This window comes from Equus przewalskii, chromosome 13 (assembly GCF_037783145.1).
Source record: "Equus przewalskii isolate Varuska chromosome 13, EquPr2, whole genome shotgun sequence".
NCBI classification, from domain to species: Eukaryota; Metazoa; Chordata; class Mammalia; order Perissodactyla; family Equidae; genus Equus; species Equus przewalskii.
Window position 1 is genome coordinate 44928758 of NC_091843.1, and position 25985 is coordinate 44954742.

Below are 25985 nucleotides of genomic sequence, written 5' to 3' on the forward strand. Positions count from 1 at the left end.
CTGGAGCCTGGTGCCTCCAGACTGAGGGACAACTGTGCTTATTGCATTATCCTTGTCTTACATTTCCCAGTTAGCTGCTCACAAACCTGCTCACACTCAAAACCTTTTCTGCCTCTGATCTTGGGGTTAATACCTGGGTTCTATTCTAGTCTGTTCTTTTCTCGTATTATTAATGGTTTCTGCAGATCTGTTGGATTTTATTGTCAATTTGATCCCATTTATATATCTTCCCAAAATTCCTAAATACTTTTAGCTTATCAGTTTTCCTGCTTTGCTGTTTCGTATTTTCATATTTCTTCTATCATCTTAATGTGCCTTTAAGCTAAGGGAGAGAGCACTGCATGCATTTGGTCAGTCAGTTTCTCTTGACTGGAAGTTTACAATTTAAAACATCAGAACAAAATCTCAAAACATATTAATGAAGATGGTTTTATTGAGTTATAGGACAGGGCACATAAAAATCAAATATTTGAGTAAAATTTAATGATTTATTCAAAACTAGAAACTTTAAATATTAAAAAGTTCATTTTTAGTAAGCGTCTAAAGTCTTAACCACTGATTGATTATTTAAAATCTTTAAGATTAAGGCAAATACTTAGTTATGCACTGAATCTCCAAAAAGGTAAAAAGAATAGTCAACTAAAGGTTCTCAATTAAAACAAATTAAACTTCTCACTTAATTAAAGAAAAGCTTTGAATATTAAGGAAATAGAGCACACAATTAATGTCAGTTCCCTTTCCCCATTTCATATTAAAGAGTCACATACTATCACCTCTCCTAAGAAAGCATATGAAAATGCCATATATAAAAAATCTTAAAGTTTGATCTCCCCCAATATTATTTGATCATAAAGTTCTTTGGTCAATGGAACATAAGATTTTTTCAAGTTATCCATAAAGTAAAGTGGATCAGAAATTTTCAGTGGACTAAATCCTTCTTCTACCAGCTGAAACTTCTGTAGTTTGAATGTCTCTGTCGTTTTCATCTTTTCCTATAAAGCAATTACCAGGATTAGTGGAATCACTTAATATTATCTATAATATATAAATAAAACATTTAGCAATGTAGATTGTAATAGTTAATTCTAACACTTTTATATCCAATAACTATCTCTATATTTACTACCAATAATTTAACATTAGAAATAAAAAATGCCCCCTGGAACATTTAAGTCTTTAGCTTGATTTACCTGTGAATTCTATTCAACATATAAGAATTATGAATAAAGTCAATAACTGATTACAACTTATTACAAATATGTCTCAAAACACATAAGCTTATTGGTTCAATTCAGTGTCGATACAATATTATGTACAGAGAATGCTAGTAGATACCAAGAAGATAGAAGCTGTAAAAGACAGCAATGTATTCCATAAGGCAGAAAACTCTAAGAACCAGAGGGAGTAAAGAATGATCTGAAACTTGGGTTTCCAAACTATGCACCGAGGTACCTTGTGTAGTACCTCTGTGAATTTCCAGGGTCCCCATGGGATATTTTAAATATTCAAGGTAAACCTAGTGACATCCGTTGGTCACTACTCACAAACTACTAGCTCAAGGTAGGTCACAGTTTCAATATTAGTTAGTGATACATTCTTTTCAATGATGTCATTTCTTTGTGAAACAGGGTTTTCAGTGGTTGCTGTGATAAAAAGCAAGTACAGCCAAAAATCAATGTGGAACATGGAATTAGGCTGGGCCTGTTCGGTTCAATCTAATTCCAAATTTATAATCCAACTTATATCTCCTTAGTACTTGTGGTTATTTAAAAATGAAGTATGAGTATTTTTTCTTTCAATTTATATACATTATTTTTTCAAACGGAAACTAATTTGTTAGATCTAAATACTTATGAGTTTGTCTTACCTAACTACTGAATAAAGGGATGTTTAGGTATTCGTTTTGGCCCAAGAGTGCCATGAAATAAGTTTGCTGTTGGTAGTGCTGTGGAGTGGATTCTGACTCCTAGTGACCCCATGTACAGCAGAGTGGAACCCTGCCCAGTCTTTTTGCTCCGTCCTCTCACCTTCTGGTGCTACCTCAGACAATGCTCCACTGCTATTCACAGGGTTTTCAGAAGTGGGTGGCCAGGTCCTTCTTCCTAGTCTGTGTTACGTTGGGAAGCTACACTGAAACCAATCCACCACAGGTGACCCTGCTGGTATTTGAAATACTGGTAGCATAGCTTTCAGCATCATAGCAACACACAGCCACCACAGTATGGCAATTAACAGACAGGTGATATGGTTCCCTGACCAGAAAACAAACCCGGGCTGTGGCAGTGAAAGCACAGAATGTTAACTACTGGACCACCAGGACTGGCTATGAAACAATTACTGAGACACTAAAGATGCCATGAATCTAGAAAGTTTAAGATGCTCTGCTTTAAGAGATTTAAAGGAGATAAGGTATATATCTTTGTGGCAGTTTCGAGTATGGAGAAGCAACCTTGTTTTAAATCAGATGAATGTAGAGGTTCATATAAGGTTCTGCGAGTAACTCGGCCATTTTTATTCATCCTTCTGGCCTGATTCAAGAATCAACTTCTCTTCGAAACTCCTTCCCTGATCTCATGCCTTCTCTCCCCTCCTCACCCAAAAATGTCATCACAGAATTAGATGTGACTGTGTAGAAACACATATTTTTTTCTCTTTTTTAGAAAATTAGAAGCTTACTGTATTTATACCATTTGATATTCTGCTTTTTTTTAAAAAAACAATATTATACCAGGTATATTTCCCCAGGTTAGGTAATTTTCATTGAAACAGTACTTTTTAGTGGTTTCATAAGATCTCATCTAACTATAATATTTTAATTAACTTTACTCTTATTCTTGAACTTACAGAGAATATTGAAAATTATTACTACTACAAATACTTTGAAGAACATCTTTACATATAACATTTGTGCACCTTTGATTATTTACTAAGGATAAATTTCTGGAAATTAAATTATTAAGTCAAAATATATGCAAATTCTGAGTCTGATCATATATTTACCAAACGGTGTTCTAGAGAGGTTATGATAATTTGTGTTTCCACAGCAGATGAAAGGAACAATTTAATTTCATCCCAGCTATACTGAGTAATATCACATTTTAAAATTTTTTCTAAATTTATTGGCAAAAAGAATCTTTTTTTTAATTTGTGCTAAACAGATTTTTAATGAAATAGTTGTTTTATTCATTTTGTCAGAAGTAACTTATACTTTGCATTGCTTATATCAGATCATTTATTATAAATCATTTATTAAATAAATATTTTGAAGGCCAACTAAGTGTCATGCATTGTGCTAACTATAGCAAATACTGTAATAAACATAACAGTCATGGCCCAAGTTCTTTTAGGTGTTTAATGATGCTAAAATATTTTCTAAATTTGTACAAGACTGATTTAGTCTTCGAGTAGTCTTACGCCAAAATATTTCTTCTGCTTAATGAAGTGAATTTTAAGTTGCCCTGGGGAAAAATGTTTAAAATATTATTTGATCCATCAACTTTCTACTCTATTAAAATACATTATTTCTGGGACAGGATAGGAAGGGGCGGAGCTGGTGTGGTTATAAAAGGGCAACATTAGGTATCCTTGTTGTGTTGGAAGTGTTCATATCTTGACTGCGATCATTGATGCATGAAGCTACACGGGTGATAAAAGTGTGTGGAACTTAATACACACACACACACACACACAAATGAATACAAGTAAAACAGAGGAAACTTTTAAAAGATAGGTGAATTGTATCAATGTCAATATCCTGGTTGTTATAGTTTTGAAAAATGTTACCTTTGGAGGAAACTGAGTAAAGGGTACACAGGATCTCTCTGTATTATTTCTTACCACTGCATGTGAATTTATAGTTATCTCAATCAAAATTTCAATTGAATATATGTTACTTCTGCTTCATATTTACTTCCTTTAGTATTTCAGAGGATCGCTATGAAATAATCTGAGACAATATATATGAAAGCTCTTAAAAATAAAAAAAAATCATGTAAATGAAGTATGTATTTATGACAGTTCAGATGATGTGCCCCATTGGCCAAGTAGTGACTGGGCCACAAGGATTGCTCAGCAAAAGCTTTGAAAATGAAATGTCTCCATCTGTTGCTCCATTAGGGAATCTAACAGTGATATGACAAAAGTATCCAGAAAAATTCTGTGTGAATAGATGTTAAGAGATGATGAGTACTGGCTTTGGGAAATTACATTTGAGGCACAATATTAAATAAATGAATGGCTGAATAAATGAGCCAGTAAAGTTACCCAGTACCTGAGTAGATTTGTTTTCTTTTTACTGTACTTTATTCCAGTAACCTAAGAAGAGAGAGCCCACCTCTCAAAACCAATGAATTCAGGATTACCCCAAAATATAAAGTCCCGGAGGGAGGTTGGACAGAATGAGGAAACATTTTAAAAGCAGAATTGCTTAAAGCAAATTGCCTGTAAGTTCTGCACACATCCTGCAGACACCTTAACGTCAGCTTGGTGGGACCTAACTTTAGGTACATTGCACCAAAAGTCTTCACAAGGCATGTGTAAGATGTAGTTTGGGCCTTGCCACAATCAATGGGAGCATCATTTTTTCCCTAAGGTCTTGATTGAAGAGGAAAAGAGCAATTCTATAATTAGGACAAAAACATCCTAGCGTTTCATCATGCTCCCTTCTATAATCAAGCTTCAAAAATGGCATAAATTAGCATCCCAACACTTTTAATTGTTCTTGAAATTTTCTAATATAAATAAAATGCACGTATTATGTAAGGGATAAAATACTATTTTGTGATTAAACCATTTCTTGGATTCCTGGTCTTAAATTTGATGGGTAAATAAAATTATCTGAATTCTTAAAATTCAGACAGGAAAATTACCTGAATTCTTAAAAATCGTGGGCAGGCATAAGCTGGTAGATATGTTACAACTTGTTCATAAAGTTTTTCCAAGTCTAAAGACTTATTTGGTTTTAAAATAATAGAAGCCATTCCTGCTTTTCCTTCATAATCTGAAAAAAAAGTTTGAAACAGAGTCAATTTTGTAAGTACTAGTTAAATTTAAAAAATAATCCTATTAATTATATACTAATTGTTGCAAATAGAGACATTAAATCCACTGCAGCAATAATAATGCAACAGTAGCATAAATGAGCAGATCCTTCCCTGAGCATATGATTTACTCCCTAGAAATAATTTAGCAACCGAGAACGGCAGAGTATATCCCTAATTGTCTACACTATAAAAGTGAAATAGATGGAATGGAAAACCCCATAAATGATCCATAATTTGCATCCTACCACCATTAATATAAAAATATGAAGAGGAAACACTTACTTAAAGGCAAATATATTCCAGAGAATTGTCCATGTTAAGCATTAATGCAAAAAATAAAGAGCACACTTTTAAGTTAAGAAACTAGAGACTGGTATTTCCATAACTAATTCCACAGATGGCTTACTTCTTATCATGCCACGTATGGATTTTTCCAGGGGATCAGAATCTCCTGTAGCATTTCTCCAGCACCAGTTGCTGTCTATTAGAGTGACCATCTCCTTCCTCTGCCCCCCTGTGAAAACCCCCCAGTGTCCCCTGCACCTACAAACATTAGCTGGAAAGTATTGTCATTTAAAAAAAAAAAAAAAAAAAAAGACAGCAAAGGAGAACAGCTGTCTGTGATTTCACGTTGGTCACTTTTCTTTGCCATTTTCACCATCATAAGACAATCCTTATATGCATATTTACAAAGATAAATGAGGCCAAACAGATTTTTGAATAATTTTTGAAAAAAATTCAACTTAACAACAAGTGTTACTAAACGTTTAAATTAGAACACATTCCTGTTTAGTGGCGTGTATAAACTCCAATCATAAAGAGAAAAATAATAGACTGTTGAAAAGCTGTAAACTATTTTCAAGCATGAGTCACTAAAGTGAGTTATTTTAAGCATGAGCTTTGCTTAAAAATACACACATACGTTAAAATTTAGTGGGTACCTTTTCCCTGAGGTGACCATGAAGTTTGTTAGCTTGGTCTAGGGCATTACTTGCCAACACAAGACTAGGATATTTATTTTAACATATAAAAAATAAAAGGTTGAATTAATTAAGATTGCAAAACTAAAGAAAAGTAGTACATACTATTCTGAGAATCCTTCCAAACCCTGAAATATACTCATACCTGGCACAGCTACACCATACGCGTTTGTTTCCTGTATGAAATCCAACATTCCAATAGCATCAGCAACTTCCGTGGTTGCAACATTCTCCCCTTTCCATCTAAATAAACACAAAGGTCCAGTGAGTGCACCTATATTTGAAGAACTAGGTACCCAGTTCTAGTTTTAGTGCCTTGCATTTGGCTCTGTGCGAGCACCTAGTAACCAACAACAACGGCAGTTTGCAGAACAAAAGGCATTTCTAAGGTAGCACTTTGTTGATAAGTCAACAAAGTCAACATCAGTATCTGTTTTTTAGTGAAAATTATTTTATCTATGTCTAATGTATATAAATTGCTTACTGTAAAACATAACATTTTTACAATGTTATAAAAAGTAAAATAATGATAAATCCCTCTTTATTTTGTAATATAACAACAGTTAAGTACATACTGTTCCATATCTCTAATGACAGACAGAAAAAACTGAAAAGAAAGCTACAGTAGTTGTCTTTCAGTGTACTGACTTCCCTTAATTTCTAGGGCTTAACCCCTTTGGCTCTTCAAATGCATATAAATGAATATTTTATTCTAATTAAAATAATTTTACATAAAGTGAGCTCATAACATGGTACAGGAAGGAGAGAAAGTAGGAAGTATAACTCGTTTACTCAGTCAATCATTTTTGAATGTGTACTGTCTGTCTTTCACTGTTCTATGTCATTGACTAGTAAAGCAACATAATTTCATAAGCCAAAAATAATCTTAAGGAACTAAAAAAGAACACATAAGAAAAGAAAGTTTTGCTGTTTCACTATTTTTATCATTAGGTCAAGAATTAGACTATATTTGATGAAATTGATTTTCTGTTTTAACCCTACTATTTAGATTTCATGTCTGCTTCCCTGTTTTAGATTCTAAAGAAAAGAAGCTCAGATTTGGACCAAAGTGATTCATTAAAATAATTATAAAAGTGGACATCAAACTTTAACTTATGTTTCAATCTAAAAACAGATGGCCAATGAATTTTTAAGTGGGGAGACATTATAGAGCAAAAAGGGCTCCGTCCGCCCTGAAGGTCAAGAGCACGTGGTCTGTAATGTTTCCACAGAGCCTTGCTGGGAGCATGGTTCACCGTCACAGAACGAGCAGCACAACTGATGGTCTTTCATACCTGAAAGTGTCTCCAATACGGTCCCAAAAGTAAAGGAAATCCTCCTGGTCTTGGACTATTAAGTCTCCTGTGTTAAAGTAAACGTCTCCCTTCTTAAAAACATCACAAAGCAATTTCTTTTCCGTGTGCTTCCTGTTCCCCACATAACCAAAGAAGGGATTCTGTGCATTCACTCGAGAAACGAGAAGTCCAGGTTCTCCTGTGAGAGAAGGCATTTTTCAGTGATCTCATTAACCACCATTGCACACACTATGCAGGTACCTAAATTATATCCAACCAACACAACCAGTGTTGCTTATCTTACTTTCCTTTGAACTTATTTTTATTCTATCCGATATCATTTACTCTGGGTGTCTACATTTAGCACCTCCTTTCACAGATTGCCATAAACACAAATTACTTTGGAAAAACTAATGAAAAGGAAATCGAATGTAAAGAAGGTTACGTTAACTTTATTTTATATCCTGGGTGGGTGGACCAATGGCTCCTTGTTTTTTGGATTACATAGATTTTTAACAGTGATAATAATGACAACTATATACGTAATAACCATAATAATAATTTTAATAAGATTATGAGAGTAGCAATATTTATTGGGCATTTGCTATATAGCAAGCCCCATACGCCCTTTGCAGCAGTCATCTTGTTTATTTTTCACAGAAATTCTTTGAAATTGAAAATTATAATCCCTGTTTCACAGGGAAGGAACCAGGGCCCAGAATGAAGTAAGTTATCAAAGTCCAATAGATAGAAACGAATGGACTTAGAACACAAATTCAAGTCTCTATGATTTTGTAACAAGGTTTCTGTACAATACTTTGATCTAATTAATATATTATTAGAAATTTAAGAAAATGTTTTATTCTTCTGGGATGTTCATTTGGAAATCCTTTACAGGCAAGAGATGAGACATGAAATGTATTGGTTTTACCTATATTTAGACACTTTATCTGAAATAAATTTTCAATAGGATTTATCCAAATTAATCAAGATTTTGCCCAGCAATCTGCAAGGTAAAAATCTACTCCTAAGAGAAGAGTAGAAGACAGAGGGGAGCAGCAATCACTGCCCTACAAGATTTCAAGGCCATTGTTGACTTGGTCTGTCCCCTGCCCCCTGCCCCCCTTCTCTTCTGGATGAAGGGCAGCAACATCCACATGATGAGTTACACGGGGTTGAATTCCAGCAAACTGTAAAGCAATTTGTGTCATTTTAACACTCTCTATTCAATTCCCATTGCTCCCACTCCTTATGGACATTCTGGCTTCCAAGGGCACACACGTCACTGGCCAAAGCAAGCCAGCTCTGCTATAGCAGAGGCCTCTCATTGTCATTGTCATCACCAACACCATCATCATCACAATCATTGCCATTGTTACACTTATTGGGCACTTTCTGGGTACCAGCCACTACTCTGAGTGCTTTACCTATGTATCCCATCTGGTCCTCATCACAAACCTGTAGGACAGGCCCTTCTAGTATCTTCATTTTACAGGTGAAGAAACTGAGGAAGAAAACCTGATTTGCCCAATGTCACACAGCTGCCAAATGTTGGAGCTGGAGCTTTTTAACCAGGTCCATCCAACTCCAGAGCCTCTCCTTCATCACATATTCCATCAGTCTACATTCCCTGTACTTCAGAACTTTCCAAGCCCCTTATATTTCCCTTAAAATTTATGTCCTTTGTTTTTCTTGTTCAGGAGACAGGTGACAGGTTCTTCCCTGACAAATTAATGACTACAAATGCTTAAAAAGGTCACAGTCTATTCTTATCTTTCCCTTCTGGATATAATTTATGCAAGACAAAATACTTTAATGAAAAAAATAATATTGAGTAACCCAAAATGAGAATTGGAAAATAGTAAAGTTGATATTTGGAGACAATCTGCTTTTTTTCTTTTATTGACGTATAATTGACATAGAATATCCTATTAGCTTCAAATGTACATCACTGATTTGATACGTCTCTACATTATGAAATGATCACTACAATAAGTCCTGTTACCATGTCACCATACAAATTTATTTTAATATTATTGACCATATTCCTTATGCTGTACATTGCACCCCATGACTTATCAATTTTATAACTAGAAGTTTGTACCTCTTAATCCCCTTCACCTATGTCACCTGCCCCCTCAATTCCTCCCTACTCTGTTCACCACCAGTTTCCTGTATCTATGAGTCTATTTCTGTTCTGTTTTGTTTGTTCACTTGTTTTGTTTTTTAGATTCTACACATAAGTGAATCATATGGTATTTGTCTTTCTCTATCTGACCTATTTTATTTAGCATAATACCCTCTAGGTCCATCCACATTGTTGCAAATGACAAGATTTCATTCTCTTTTATGGCTAATATTCCACTGTATCTGTATACCACATCTTCTTTATCCATTCATCTATCAATGGACACTTAGGCTGTTCCTATATCTTGGCTATTGTAAATAATGCGGTATTGAACATGGGGTTGCATATACCTATTCGATGTAGTGTTTTTGTTTTCTTCAGATAAATATCCAGAGTGGAATTGCTGGATCCTACGGTAGTCCTATTTTTAACATTTAAAGGAACCTCTCTACTGTTTTCCATAGTGGCTGTGCCAATTTACATTTCCACCAACAAAGTGTACAAAATTTCCCTTTTCTCTACATCTTTGCCAACACTTGTTATTTTTTTATATTTTTGATAATAGCCATTCTAACAGGTGTAGGGTGATATCTCATTGTGATTTTGATTTGTACTTCCCTGATAATTAGTGAGGTTGAACATCTTTTCATGTGCCTGTTGCCCATCTACATGTCTTCTTTGGAAAAACATTCAAATCCTCTGCTCATGTTTTAATCGGAGTGTTTGTTTTTTTGATATTAAGTAGTGTAAGTTCTTTATATATTTTGGATATTAACCCCTTCTCAGATGTACGATTTGCAAATATCTTCTCCTGTTCAGTTGGTTGCCTTTTTGTTTTGTTGATGGTTTCCTTTGCTGTGCCAAAGCTTTTTAGATTAATGTACTCCCATTTGTTTATTTTTGCTTTTATTGCCATTGTTTGAGGAAACTGGTGCAAAAAATACTAAGATTGATGTCAGAGAACTGACTGCATATGTTTCCTTCTAGTTTTATGGTTTCAGGTCTTACATTCAAGTCTTTAATCCGTTTTGAATTAATTTTTGTGTGTATGGTATAAGATAGTGTCGTTTCATTCTTTTTCATGTGGCTGTCCAGTTTTCCCAACACCATTTATTGAAGAGACTGTCCGTTCCCCATCATATATTCTTACCTCCTTTGTTGTAAATTAAGTGACCATACACGAGTGGGTTTATTTCTGGCCTCTCTATCCTATTCCATTGATCTATGTGTCTGTTTTCATGCCAGTACCATACTGTTCCAATCTGCTTTTTAAGGAACCCTGAGGTTGCATAAGCAGTTCTGGGATTCAAGTTCCAATGTCAGATATTGTTGTAATTGTAATAAATAAAACACACTAGAAAAGTGTTTAAATAAAGTTCTTTGCAATCTCTTTAGAAATGCCTTTTATCTTAGATGCTGTCTATAGAGGTGAATTAGGGAAAGATATTTGAGAAATTCTCCTAGGCTTGAAATTCAGAGGATTGGGAAATTTGTTTTTTAATAGATAAGGCCTATATTTTCTCCAGTCTTTCAGCTACCAGGAAAAAAAAAACAAACAGGTTTGCAACCTTTAGCTTCACATTTTAAATAAAGATTTAAAGAAAATCATCTCTGGAATGTAGTTTAAACATATTCTGAGGCTGTCAAAAGTATTTTTGGCCTGATTTATTCAGAGTGGATCTCTAAACAATTCTAAGTGCACGTTTCTACATTTAATTTTCTAGGTTAATGATATGTAGCAGCAAATTAATTGGGGCACTTGCTTTCATTAAAATTTCTAACCAAAAATTATAAGAAAGTCTACCTTAGTGGAGGAGGGAGAGTGAGAGGGAGAAGAGAAGGGGAGGGAGGTAAGAAGGCACATGCCAGGCCCTCTCCAGGGCTTTGCACACATCGTCTCATTTAATCGTCAATGATAACCTTACAAAATAAATATTGTCACTCTATTCTACATATGAAGAAAATAAGACTCAGGTTGAGTGAGCTGCCTAAAGCTGTACACTTTCTAAATGTGAAAGCCCAGATTGAAATCCAAGTCTGGCCAACTTTCCCCCAGACCTACAATGACAAATTAAGTCATTCATTTCTATAGCATATTTTGGTGATATCAAGCATTCCACATGTGCCACTGTTACAAACCAGAAGTGATAGATTAAGAAAAATATGAGCCTAATAGTAACCACTTTTAACTTTTAATAATGTGCCATCTGAGTGATCCTTTTGGGCCCCCTAACATCTAATAATTAAACCATTCTACCTGCATTGAAATCCCAAATAAGTTACACTATATATTAGAAATAACCATTCTTTCTTTTCTAAATACAGTAGTAATTAAATAAAAATCCAGAAACTTTGAGGAGAAATCTTCAAATACAAGAATCTTACCTTTTTTTACATTACTACACCAGCCCTGTTCATTTCTAATGGGCTCATCCTTCTGAAAATCATACTTTATCAAGTCAAAAGTGAAAAAAAGCTGTAAAAACAAAATCAAACAAACAAAAACAAAACTTGTTATTTATTTGGGCAGTGACATCTACTGGTAGTAGATTTTATGCTCAGTCAATTGAAATAAAGAATTGGAACGTGGATTTATTAAAACCGGTAAACTTTACTGATGAAAAATTAAATAAACATTTGAAAATCAAAACTGAAGGTATTAGTAAACAGAACTTAGGTACTGACATTTACTTTCATTTCTTTTACGATGCACTAATTTTAATCTTGAATGAGTGATAGCAAGCAATCCCTGCACATAATGAAATATTCTACTAATGATAGGTAGGAGGACCATTTTCTTGCCTTCCCCTTTTTGCAGTCATTCAAAACATCCCTTGAAACGGAAAGTCTTTATAGAACTAAAATGTAAGCATGTGAATGCAAGGATTTTGTTTTCTATTTTTAACTTCCAATCCTTTGAAAAGGGACCAGATGCCTAAAATGTACTTATTATTTGACACACATTGATCTTTCCCCAGGCCTTGCACTTGAATGTCCCTGAAGGAACACTCAGTGCTTCTGCACACTGTTGTGCTGGGAGACGGCAAATCTGTGGGAACATCCTCATCACATTGGGAAACAAGTTAAGTGGACATCTCTCCTTGCCCCCAAATATATCTGGCTACCCCGCTCCTGTAATGTCCATGTTGCCATGTCACGCAGATTCACAGGTCCACTAAAATCTGACCCTGAGAGAGAATCGCAAATGGGTTCAATCCGACCCGCTCATTTTATATATAAGAAAATTGAGGTTTTCCTGATCATTAAACAAGCAATTTCATTAAGCTCAACTAAAAAAACTAAAATGGAGGTAATAAAATGAAGTGAGAAAAATAAGGAAGGATGAAGAGAGGGAGGAGGGAGAGAGAAATGAACAAATATAGAACAAATAAATGGGAAAAGATGAATAAGATGGATGTAATAGTATTATTTATTATCAAAGACTGAACAGAAACATCTCTGGTTTTTAATCTCAGTAAACTCAGCATGTAACTAGAATCAGAATTCATTATTTGAATTGAAATATAAATGAGAGCAACTAATATTGATTGAGCACTTACTGCATGCCAGACACTGTGCTAAGAGCTTAAGAGCAGTATTTAATTTAATCATCAAAACACCCTATGGGGTAGAAATTAGTATAATCCTATTTTACAATGAGGGCCAATGAAAGAGGCAGCAAAGGAAAATGTATTGTTATTCTAGACATAAAGATTCCTCATTAAAATGCAAGCTTGCTTCTTCTTGGTCTTTGTCTGTAATTGGGATAACAGGATGTTGGCCACTTGCCTAATGACTGGTCAAAAGAAAGATTCCAGAAGTTCCGGAACTGCATTTATCATTTAGGCCAAACAAGAACAGAGCCCAGTTCATTACCTATTCTTTTCTCTAGTGTTTTAACATGCTTTGTATCTTGAAAAATTTGCCCAGCAACTGGTGATATTATTATAACAGCTTTAGTGTTATTTCTTTTAGATTAATTTGGCAACCACATGCATGGGTGATTCATTCCACACCCAATCACTGTTCCATATGCCTGTTATCAGATATAGGGATTCAATGGTCAAAAAGTGGGTAATTTTATAATACAAAGGAAATTTAAATATATCATAGCATCTTCTAGAAGTAGTCTGGGTCAGAGCAGTAAGTCTCAGCTAGAGGGGTTTCTATCTTTTCTCCCTGCATTCAACAGGTCCCACAAGATTACAAAAATGGCCATTATAATAACATAAAAAAATAGATGCCACACTTTAATATCTCCTAAATGTATATGTACCTGTACAGGTACAGGTAAAGGTATAGGTATAGGTATATATGTGCAGAGCACAGCGGAAGAGGCTCCCATTCATACCAGGTTAGGAGCACAGATCCCCCAGAACTGTGCTGTGCACTCCTGTGGCTGTACACACTGCCCCTTGGAGTTCCCGCACAGATGGATCTCTATGCCTTTGCAGACTCAGATTTGTAAATTTAGAAGTTGGAAAGGGAACACAAGAATCATTTCTTCTATTAACACTTGAGGAGACTTTGAATCCAGAGGAAAGTTACTTGTCAAAGTCAAAAAGTCAGGTAGTGGCAGAGCTGAGATTAGAGTCCTTGGTACACTGATTCCAGTGTAGGATTTTTCCCCTCAACATTCTGCTACATTGCCTCCACCTTGACAGCAGAGGCTCATTTATTTGGCACCATAGGTAAAGGGCAGTTTCTCTGTTTTCTTAAACAGAAGACTCTTAAAAAAATACAAACACGCACAAATAAGTCGTCTACCTATTATAAATCTATATTTTTATATATTGTAATATATAATATTATATATAATTAGGGTATTATGAATACTTATTCTCAGAATGTATTGTTATGCAACAGTATAGTTCTGAATAGTTTTCAGAGTTAATTGTGTTTAAAAATTATCTAAAAAAAATCAAAGAAAAGAGAAAAATAAGAAGGAAATTAAAAATTTTCCCAAACCTGAACCAAAAGTAAGCCATTGTTAACACATTGGAACATATTCTTAACTCACCCAAAGTGATCCCATTAAAGCTAAAACAGATGCACTCAATCTTCTGCTCAAAATCTTTGCTCACTTTACTATCAGTACCGTGGTCTCATTGCTGTTCCTCAAACATGCCAGGCAGGTAACCACCTTAGAGCCTTTGCACGGGCTGTTCATTCCACTTTGAACAGCAGATAGCCTCATGAACTCATTGCCATATCCTTCAAGCCTTTCCCTAAATCTTGCTTTCTCAGTGTGGCCTTCCCTGGTCAACCGATCTAAAATTACAAAAACCCCTACCAAAACACACACACATACACACAATCTCCTTTCCCTATTTAATTTTCCTCTTTAGTGTTTATGAGTATGTAATATAGACTGTATTTAACTTATTTATCTTGCTTGTTTTCTGTCTTCTCCAATAGAATACAACCTGCACATGGGCAGGCATTTATGCCCATTTGTTCACTGCGTTCACAGGGCGAGGCATATTGAAAACTTTGAACAAATATATATAAAGAAATGCATTTGATGAGCATCATTATAAATATGTGTTTAAATTGATTGAGAGGAAGGTAGAAATGATTAATAAAATAATTTATGAAAAATGAAACTATACCATTTTAATAAATGCAATCAATTTAAATTTTCTTGAATTTAAACAAAAGGAAATGGAACTAAAGTTAAACTAAATTGTTTCTTGAGCATATCAGTCCCTGTGGGGTAAAGAATTTAACCTTAATTCAAAATTTAACCAGGGGTCTGGCTATTACTTTCAGCTTCTTGGAGACAATCTCTAAGTCTTTGCAAGGTCTCTATAGATAGGAGTGTATTTGATGCCCGAGGGCTACAGCAACCAGATAGTAATATGATGTAGAGTGGCGTCTCTGAGCCACATCAATAATGTGACGTAGGGTAGGGGCTTTGAGTCAGCCAGCTTGACCTCCTGGGGGGCTGGATTTGGAGGTCAGCCATGGAGGCAGCCAACTAGATTTACATGATTGAGTCACCCCCGCCCCCAAAAGGCTCTGGACATCAAGGCTTAATGAGCTTCCTTTATTGGCAATAGTCCATGTAAATCACCATACATCAATTCCAGGAGAGTAATGCCACTGTCCTGACTCCACAGGAGAGGACACTAGAAGCTTTGCATCTGGTACCCTCCTTGGTTCTGCCATAAGGCTTCTTCTCCTGGCTAATTTTAACCTGCATCCTCTAGATGTAATAAGCTGTAACTATGAGTCTAACAGTTTTCAGTGAGCTTTGTGAGTCCTAGCGAATTACCAAACCTAAAGGTGGTCTTAGGGACTCTCAAACAGCAATTGATGGCAGGAGTAAGGGTGGTCTTGTGTGGACTGTTCCCTAAATTTGCAGTTGGCTAAATTTCCTAGTCCCTAAAAGATGTCTAATTTTAAGACATTAAAAAAGTCTATAAAAATGTGAAGAAAATAAGCCTATTGACTAAACTCCATATTTTATCTTTACATTGTATCTATGGTTTTCTCACTATGAGAGATGAAAGAATTAGCACTTATATTTCCTCCCACCCAATTCCCATTTTTGTTAGTGTTACAGTTATTTTTATATTGTCAGGATTTACACTTCCATTCCATCTATAAACAGAATTCAGAGCTGTTCGATCTTCTATATTTAAACAGATTCAATCAAACCTTTTAACTGAAGGTGATTCCTTCATTTTTTCTGCTTTATCTTCTGGTTGACCAGAAATTTCCACTCAGTGAATTTTATAAAGAAGCATTGCATTCCTGTAAATCCACGGGTATTATGTTCTCTGATTTCTTAAAATTTTGAGAACACTTCTTTGTTGCCTTTATACTTGAAGAACAACTTAGAACTAAAATTCTTCGGTGGAAACATTGCTTTCCTTTCTTTCTGATATTTAATGTTTTATTCTTGTTTTGAGCGATGTCTAAGATGTTTCCCATCTTCATCCTACACTTTCTACGTTCTTTGTTTTTTCTGTCTCAGCGTCTCTTCATGGTTCTCTAATTTATGTTCAGTAATTTCACCAGGATATATTTTTCTGATGATCATTCTGCGTAATATTTTTTTTCCTGGAACGCAATGTGCTCTTTTGCTAAAGATTGGAGTCTTTATTTTAAGGAAGTTTTCTTCTATTAGGTTTGAAAAAATTGTTTTTCTCTTTGACTTGATCTTTTCTACAGTAACACCAATTAAGCACATGTCTATGTTTTCAAAATCTATCTTTCTAATTTACTTTATATTATAAGAATATTTGCTTATTCTTTTTATTCTTTGTGTGACTCCTTAATCCTATCCATCTTGTTCCCTAGGAATGTTTATATTCCTGTTTATTTTTAAGTCTTTTAATGTGGTGTTGTAAGTCTTTTAATGTAGTGTTCATCTCTGTAATATTTTCATTTTTTCCTTTATTTTTTTCTTTGAGCTGAGCATGCCTACTTTCCAACTCTTTTTGTTGATTTACATTTTCCTTGCACTTTCCTCTTCTTTGAGCTCTTATTTTTAAAGAGAATATTATCGCTATTTTTGAACTTGTGGGAAATTGTTTTTCTAAACATTTCCTGGCCACTTTGGAGGCCTTATTATTTTAATGTGCATCCATATTTTTTTCAGCTGTCTTTTATTGAGATTCATTTTCTCCCTTTTTTCAAGTTTTATTTCCTCTAGGGATTTCATGTTTCTTCCTTCCCTGTTATTATCCCTGGGTGTAGAAAAGGAGAAGACAGTCCGTAACTTACTTGGGTTTGTCTCTTCCATGCATTGTCACAAATTTTTTTATATTTTTTCCTATGGGGCACATCACCATTCAGATTCATGCATTTAAATAGTATGTATAGCACAGAAGAAGGACATTTGGGTTACAAGAACTCTGTGTTGCTGCCTCATCTTTGTCCTTCAGTGTTAACATCCTACCTTCATTGAGAGGCTGTTTCCTCTCTGAGATGGTAAGTCTCCTTGGGTTTACATTTCTGAGAGACACACTTCTTAAATCTCCCCATGTAATTATGGAATAGTTATTTGCCCAAATTTTTCTGATTACCTGCTATGTAACAAACAATATGTGAAGGGAATAATAAAAGAAACTAGAATTCATATGATATTGGGTATATTTTTAAAAATTTACTAACTGAAAAAAACCCTAACTAAATGGTGTTGAACATCAGAAGTTTTCCAAATAAATTGGAGACAATCATGACTTCCAGCATTGACATTATTACAATCTGACAGGGAATTTAAGACATTAGAAAATTGTAATGAAGTCAAGCCAGTAATAGAAAATACAAATCTTCTTCATTGTGCTCCAGTTGGATGATTACTTTGGAATGACTCAGGAGCTTTAATAGGAATACCAAATTTTTAACAGAGCTAGTGCAATGAATTGAGAAAATCAACTGTAAGGAATGTAAAACTCAGTAATATCAGCATTTATTCTTCCCCAAGTTACTTTTGTTCAGAATGCAGACATATTTCTGAGATGTCAATAAGACCTTCAAAATCCCAAAGAACGCATTATGAAAATAGTTTTCACCTTCTTGAGGTTCCAAACATTAGGACAATTGCACCAGCTTTGAATCAATTTCTTTACTTTTTAAAAATTATATTTTTATCTCTTGACACTCCTCAATAATGTTTCTATTCTATTTCTTCAATTTATGCTCTTTTTTATTTCCCTCCTTTTATTTTCTTTGAGTTTATTTTAGTGTTTTTTTTTAATTAACTTATACAAATGGACATTTAGTTCACTAATCTTCGGCTGTTCTGAGCCAGGCCCACAAGTTTTGAAATGTAGCATTTTCATTATGATTCAGCTCAAACTATTTTCTAATTCCTATTTTGATTTATTTGTTGACTCACAGAAATTTAAAGATGCTTTATTTGCAAATATATAGGAGACGATCTAGCTGTCATTTAAAAATTTTATTTCTAGCCTGTTAAGCTGATGTCAGAGAACATAATCCATATATATTCAATCATTTGAAATTTGCTGGAATTCCATAAGTGGTCCCATCATCCTTGTGAATGCTTCATAAGTGCTTGAAAAGAATAGATATTCTGCAGTTTTTAAATACGGAGTCCTATGTATGTCCGTTAGTTCAAATAGTTTGTTTATTGTATCATTCAAATATTTGCTATCACTTAAGATTCTTTTGCTTATTCTGGCTAACACTGAAAGAGCTATAATAAAATATCCTACTATGATTCTGAATTTATTTCTCCTTGAGGTTACATAAATTTTGAGACTTATTTCTTTACTTTCACTTTTATTCTTCAAAAAATATTATTGTTGAGTATAAATTCTATTTTGACAATTGTTTTCTCCAAGCAAGTCGAAGATATCTGTCCACTATCTTTTGTTTCCCATGGTTGCCACAGAGAAATTAGCTGTAAGTCTTATTCCTAGGAAGGTGATTTTTTCTCTGCTTTTAAGATTTTAGTGGCATCTTGATATAGTTTTTTATAAAAACATATATTAGGGGCCAGCCTGGTGGCATAGCGGTTAAGTTCATGCACTCCACTTCGGCAGCCTGGGGTTCTTGGGTTCCGATCCTGGGTGCAGACCTATACACTGCTCACCAACCCATGCTGTGGCAGAGTGCCACATACCAAAAATAGAGGAAGATGGGCACAGATGTTAGCTATGGGACAATCTTCCTCAAGCAAAACGAGGAAGATTGGTAACAAATGGTAGCTCAGGGCCAATCTTCCTCACCAAAAACAAAAAAAAAAGAAAAAGAGGGGCTGGCCCAGTGGCACAGCAGTTAAATTCACACGTTCCACTTCTCGGCAGCCCTGGGTTTGCCGGTTCGGATCCCAGGTGTGGACATGGCACCGCTTGGCAAAAGCCATGCTGTGGTAGGCGTCCCATGTATAAAGTAGAGGAAGATGGGCATGGATGTTAGCTCAGGGACAGTCTTCCTCAGCAAAAAGAGGAAGGTTGGCAGCAGTTAGCTCAGGGCTAATCTTCCTCCAAAAAAAAAAAAAAAAGAAAAAGAAACCATATATTAGAAGCCTATAAAATAATCTCACCTTATCTGCAGTTTCAGTTACCTGTGGTCAACCACAGTCTGAAAATATTAAATGGAAAATTCCAGAAATAAACAATTCATAAGTTTTAAACTGCACACTGTTAGTCACTTAGTACCCGTCTCGATTATCTGATCTGATTATCCGACTGTTGTGGGATTGCAGTGCTTGTATTCAAGTAACCCTTATTTTACTTAACAATTCGAATACGCCAAAGAGAGGCTGTAAAGTGCTTCCTTTAAGTGAAAAAATGAAAGTTCTTGGTTTAATAAGGAAAAAAAAAATCATATGCTGGGGTTGCTAAGATCTATGATAACTTTTATTACAGTATATTGTTATAATTATTCTATTTTATTATTAGTTGTTGTTAATCTCTTACTGTGCCTAATTTATAAATCCAACTTTACCTAGGTATGTATGTATAGGAAAAAACATAGTATATATAGGGTTTGGTACTACCTGCAGTTCAGGCATCCACTGGGGGTCTTAGAAGGTATCCCCCGCAGATAAGGGAGGACCCCTGTATATAATTTTTGAGTTATATAAAAATTAAAGGTACATAGAAATAGTGGATTGAAAATACTCAAGGAAAGTGGAAATAGTTAAATTAATATATATCAGGACTTATGCTTGCTGTTTATATGTTATATCATAAAATTTGCAAACTGAACAAAAGAATTAGGTATCATTATCTCCATGTTATAGAGGGAAAACATGGGAGATGTTTGCAGTTTTCATAACCCACAGCACCACAGTTCGTCTAGAGGCCACTACTTTATTTATGGAAGTTCTCACCTTAAAAAAATAAGTTGATAATATTTACCGTAATTTACAAGCACAAAGTCTAGAAGAGAGATTAGGAGACCTCAATGTATTTCTTTTGTAAAGAAAATATTGTACTTACTTTGTAAAAGAAATTTGTTCTCCCTATTGATCCAATTTTCCCAGTGTGATTCATGAAACAAATGTTTCCTTCAGTAGCTCCATAAAGCTCACACATCTTAATATTTCCAAATCTGTCTAGAAATTCTCTCCATACATCACTTCGTATGCCATTTCCAACTGCCAAACGCACCTGATGATCCTTTTCTTCTTCTCTCTGTTAGAAGAAAAGATTTTATTTGTAATTTATTAATTCTGGTTCCCAATTCTTTCTTTCAGCTGTTACTTAAATGGCAAATATCTAGGGGTAAGTTGCATATGTGCAATAATGGAGAGGAAGTAAAAAGAAATCATGTAAGTCTGTTGCAGAATGGTGTCCAACAGCTAATGAAACAAACACTAGCCCAGAGTAACATAGCTTTTATTTCCCCACATCTGGGAAGAGCTTTTCCTAAATTCCAGATTACTGAAGCCTTATTTTGGTAGAGATCAAGTAAGGAAGAAAGCATGTATCAGGAAAAAAGCATTACTTTAAAAAATTATAAAATAATACTTGAGTTTGTATTCTCACTCTATTATTTATTATCTATATAACTTTGAAGAAGAGGTTGAATACTATTCTGATCTCGGTTTATTCATCTGCAAAAACTGATAATAATACCTGTCTCGCTTACATACTGCAGTATACAATTCACTCAGTTCCCAGCATACAGTAAACCATAGATTGAGCTCATCTAATCACGGTAATATTTGGCTTGAAAACATTATGAAACCTATTTGTAACTATTATTTTTGAATGTACAATATCTTCATATTTTTACTTCTAGTTCATATCTTAGAATTAAAGGAAAAATAGAACTATATTTTATTCTATATTCAATAAGCACTATGTTAATTAACATGAATTATACAGGGATCAAAAATTGGAACCTCAGTAGAATGGCTATTATCAGAAGACAAGAAATAACAAATGTTGGCTTCGATGTAGAGAAAAGGGAACCCTTGCGCACTGCCCGTGGGAATGCAAACCAGTGCAGCCACTATGGAAAACAGTATGGAGATTCCTCAAAAAATTAAAAATAGAACTACCGTATGATTCAGCAATTCCACTTCTGGGTATTTACCCAAATAAAATGAAAACACTAATTCAAAAAGATATTTGTACCCCCATGTTCATTGCAGCATTATTTACAATAGCCAAAATATGAAAACAACCTAAATGTCTATCAATGGATGAATGGATAAAGGAAATGTAGTATATACACACAATGGAATATTATTCAGCCATAAAAACAAATGAAATCTTGCCATTTGCGACAACATGGATGGATCTTAAGGGCATTATGCTAAGTGTAATAAGTCAGACAGAGAAAGACAAATACCGTATGATCTCACTTATATATGGAATCTAAAGAACCCACAAAACTTCAAGCTCATAGGTACAGATTGGTAGCTGCCAGAGGCAAGGGGTGGGTGTGGGTGGAATGGGTGAAGAGGGTCAAAAGGTACAAATTTTCAGTTATAAAGTAAAAAGTTATGAAGATTTAATGCACATCATAGTCGCTATAGTTAATAACACTGTATTGCATGTCTGAAAGTTGCTAAGAGTAGGCCTCAAAAGTTCTCATCATAAGAAAAAACATTTGTAACCACGTATGGTGTCAGATGTCAGCTAGACTTATTTTGGTGATCAGTTTGCAATATACACAAATATAAAGTCATTACATTGCACACCTGAAACTAATACAATATTCTATGTCAATTATACCTCAATAAAAACAATTAGAGTAAGAATATATTATCAGTATAGTCATGGTAAATCCATTGATTCCTTCCGAGCTACTTTCATCCCCGCCAAAAGTAATACAAAATAACAAGAACTAATAATAAATCAACAACAATAACAAAATACAGAAATCAGTGACCCTTACACTTGCAATTAAAAATGATTAACTGATCACATTCTTTATCTCAGTTCCTTCTCAGTCTTAAAGGAAAGATTTTAATATATTAACTCTCAAAAACAAAGAGAATGTGAACGAAAAGTAATTTTGGAAACTGAAAAGTGAATAGATAAGAGGCACGTGACTAGGCAGAGTGAATAATGCTGAACTCTAAGCCTGCAGGTGGGAACACAACAAGTGCTCCTGAGAGTGTCAAAGAAGCATCAAAAAGAATGAGTGGGAGCTGGCCCTGTGGCCTTTTGGTTAACTTCAGCGTGCTCCACTTCAGTGCCCTGAATTTGCAGATTCAGATCCTGGGAAGGAATCTACACCACTCATCAAGCCATGCTATGACAGTGACCCACATACAAACTAGAGGAAGATTGGCACAGATGTTAGCTCAGGGCGAATCTTCCTCAGGAACAAAAAAAACGCATGAGGAAGTCTGCCTTGGAAATTTGTTTAAGAAGTATTTGCACCCCTAGATACCCTAATGTAGATGATGCATCTGGGAGTCTGCCTTTGCTACACTTCAGCCAAATACTGGAGACTTACTCTCTGGAGAAGTCCAACCAGACAGCTGCCAGTTTGGGTTGAGGAAATCTACTGGAAATAGTAGAGTTAAATGAAAGTCTGAATACCAGTTGGTGAGATCACTAAATTGTTCTGCTCTGATCTCAGAGCAAAACTAATCTATATTGAGAGAAACCAGAATATTGTTCACATTTGGTAGGACAATGACTGATTCTTGAAGATATCCAGGGCAAATGTCTTCAAGAAAAAAATAAATAAAATTGAGTAAAAATACTTGAAGTGTTTGTTAAATCGTACTGAGAAATTTCAGCTATGATGGAGCGTTTGAGAAGGATTAGTGACAGGCATTTAGAAAGCTAGATAAAAGAAGGCAATTATTATCAGGAATAAAAAGTGGAAAAAAAACAAATTGTAATTATATTTGCAATACATTATGTATATTAGCTATGAATAAAATTATATATTATAATTTCTTTATAATTCTAAAAACGGATAATCAAAATATTTGCAAATTTTCATAATTATATTGGTGCCTTAGAGGGAGAAGAAATATGTGTGAATATGAGTAGGAAGCCAGGTAAGTGATAGTTAAAACTGAAAAATTGAGAATTAGTAACATATATATTCTATTGAGAAATATAGAAGTAAATGATAACCAAAAATATCTTAAAATAATTAAAAATGTTGACCTCTAGAGATTAAGTATTGATAACAGGAGGGTACTGTTTATCTTGAGAGTACTATTTTATTTTTGAAAGTCATAAAAGTACCAAATTGATAAAATAAAAACTATATTAAAACAAATAAGAGACAGGGGGCTAGCCCAGTGGCATAGCGGTTAAGTTTGCATGCTCCACTCCAGTGGCCCGGGGTTCTCTGGTCTGGATCCTGGGCGCAGACCTGTACACTGCTTGTCAAGCCATGCTGAGGCAGGCGCCCCACATATAAAATGGAGGAAGATGGGTACAGATGTTAGCTCAGGGACAATTTTCCTCAGCAAAAAGAGGAGGATGTTAGCTCAGGGCTAATCTTACTCAAAAAAAACAAAAAAAATTAAGAGACAGCCAAGACTGTGGATACATCAGAAATGACACTCTGCCTTGCTGATTACCTTAGGCCCACATCAATAGGGTTTAAGGTAAATACTCTGCAGATACAGAAAAGAAGTCACTCAGATAAGAGCAGCTCCTTCCCAAACAGGATTCTTTTCTACCACTAAATATAACCCTGGGCAGTTCTGCCCCGGTTCTCACCTGTGGGCATGTCAGATATTGCCTACCTGGTATGGAACTAGCTCTTGGAAATTCCACTGCCATTCTCCTATATAAAACAGTAGCGCCGCAAATCTTAGGATTTATTGTGCTTGAACAGAGCACACTCTTTTCTATTGCAAAATTCTTGGATGCTTTTCAGGTGAGAGATGAGTTTTAGCAAGTATCACTGTTTACAAAATGTGTTGGCACATTCCAGAAACCAGTAGGAAGCTGGTTTATAAACTAAATTCCATAGACTTTAACTTGTGTGGGCTATAGCTGTACAAGCTTACTGAATAAGAATAAATATTCATCCAAAATGATTCCATTGATATAGAAAATCAAATTATCAAAACTAGGATAAGGTTTCTGTTTAGAAATATCAAATTCATTATTTAACTCTCAAGATATCTTTACTCTGTCTTCTTCTCCTTTGAAAGAAAACTCAGAAGATCATGCTTTGAGGAGTACGAGGAAAAAGAGAATGTCTGTTTCTTCTGATGTTGAAATGCATGCACATGCTGGAAAATTTAGAAAGTATAAAAAAATAAAAAAAGAAATAAAAATAACCTGTAATCCTGTGACATCAACATTACTATTTTCATATATCTATATATATATATATACATGAAAAGTTAGTTATAATGAAAAGTCACACTTTGTATAGAACTATATATTCTAGTTTATTAATATATTATATTCTGAACATGGTTCTGACCTATTAGCGCTTATCTTTCAAAAATATGATTTTTCATGTTTATATAATTATTGTACAATTATACCACAATTTATTTGCTATCACCTATTTTTGGATAGCCACATTGTTTTTAAAGATTTTTAAAGAAAAAGATCATTTAAAGATTCATTGTTTTAACGTTAATGTACAACTGAAATTTCACAAGATTGTAACCTAGCATTAACTCAATTTAAAAAAAAAAGATTCATTGTTTTAAAGATTCAAGTGAATATCTTATCTATAAATCTTTGCATCTCATTAGGACAGATTCCTGGAAGAAGCCAATAGTTGTAAATATTTTTATGACTGTTGCCAAATTGTTGTATAAAAAGGACATCCTATTTGCATCATACCTCCTCACTGCACTAGAACTAAGGATTTTCATTTAATTTAAAATATTGTCAATTTGATAAAGAAAATCTGGCTTATTTGTTCTTTGTATTTAGTTTGTTTTTCTTTGATTTTAGGCAAGTTGAATGCTTGTCATATAGTAATATATTAATAAGATTAATACTTTGTTTCAATAGTATTTGTTTCAATTTAATTTTTATTTTTAATATTTTTATTCAATGTCTTAATTTTTATAATTAAATATATTATTCTCTTCTCTTGTTAATATTTCTACTTAATTTATGATAAAAAGTCTCTGTACCCATCCATAGCCAAAAAAATTGAAAGATTATTTTCTTCTTTACATTTAACTACTATATTCATCTAGAATTTACTTGTGAGAAAGGTATAATGTTCTAAATTTCATATAATGATTTGTCTCACTCATGGCCAATTTAGACTTCATGAAAATTTAATTTTAAATTTATTCAACTGTACTTATCCAAAGCCTTGCAAATAGAAGCTCCTCAATTAATAAATGTCTAAAATTTTAATCTGATTCAGTAAGCACATGAACACAAAATACTTTTAAACAATTCTTTAAAATTTTCCTTTAAAACATAACTGAGAATCTAAAAATAAGAGTAAAACATAAAGAGAGAACTGAAATAAGTGATATAAATTAGTTATTTTACAGTTTATTGAGATAATTATCAAAGCTACCAATGACATCATTCAGATTTTTGTTTGCTGATTCAAATCATGAGCATGAAAACAATATGATTTATTTATAATAATAATGTAAAAATTATATGAAGTCCTGTAGCAAGCCCAAAAGATA

General features: G+C 34.2%; 1 protein-coding gene across 2 annotated transcripts in view; it reads right to left on the reverse strand.

Annotated features, from left to right (window-relative positions):
* Positions 1 to 413: 413 nt before the first annotated feature.
* SLC27A6 (solute carrier family 27 member 6) overlaps positions 414 to 25985 on the reverse strand; it is a 59303-nt gene continuing 33731 nt past the window's right edge. For both annotated transcript variants that reach the window (XM_008516413.2, XM_070571254.1), the window contains 6 exons: positions 20371 to 20565; positions 11831 to 11921; positions 7318 to 7516; positions 6168 to 6265; positions 4869 to 4999; positions 414 to 992 (listed from right to left, as the gene is read on the reverse strand). In XM_008516413.2, the coding sequence (XP_008514635.1) occupies positions 816 to 992; positions 4869 to 4999; positions 6168 to 6265; positions 7318 to 7516; positions 11831 to 11921; positions 20371 to 20565 (891 nt within the window). In that variant the 3' untranslated portion in view covers positions 414 to 815. The remainder of the gene's footprint in view (positions 993 to 4868; positions 5000 to 6167; positions 6266 to 7317; positions 7517 to 11830; positions 11922 to 20370; positions 20566 to 25985) is intronic.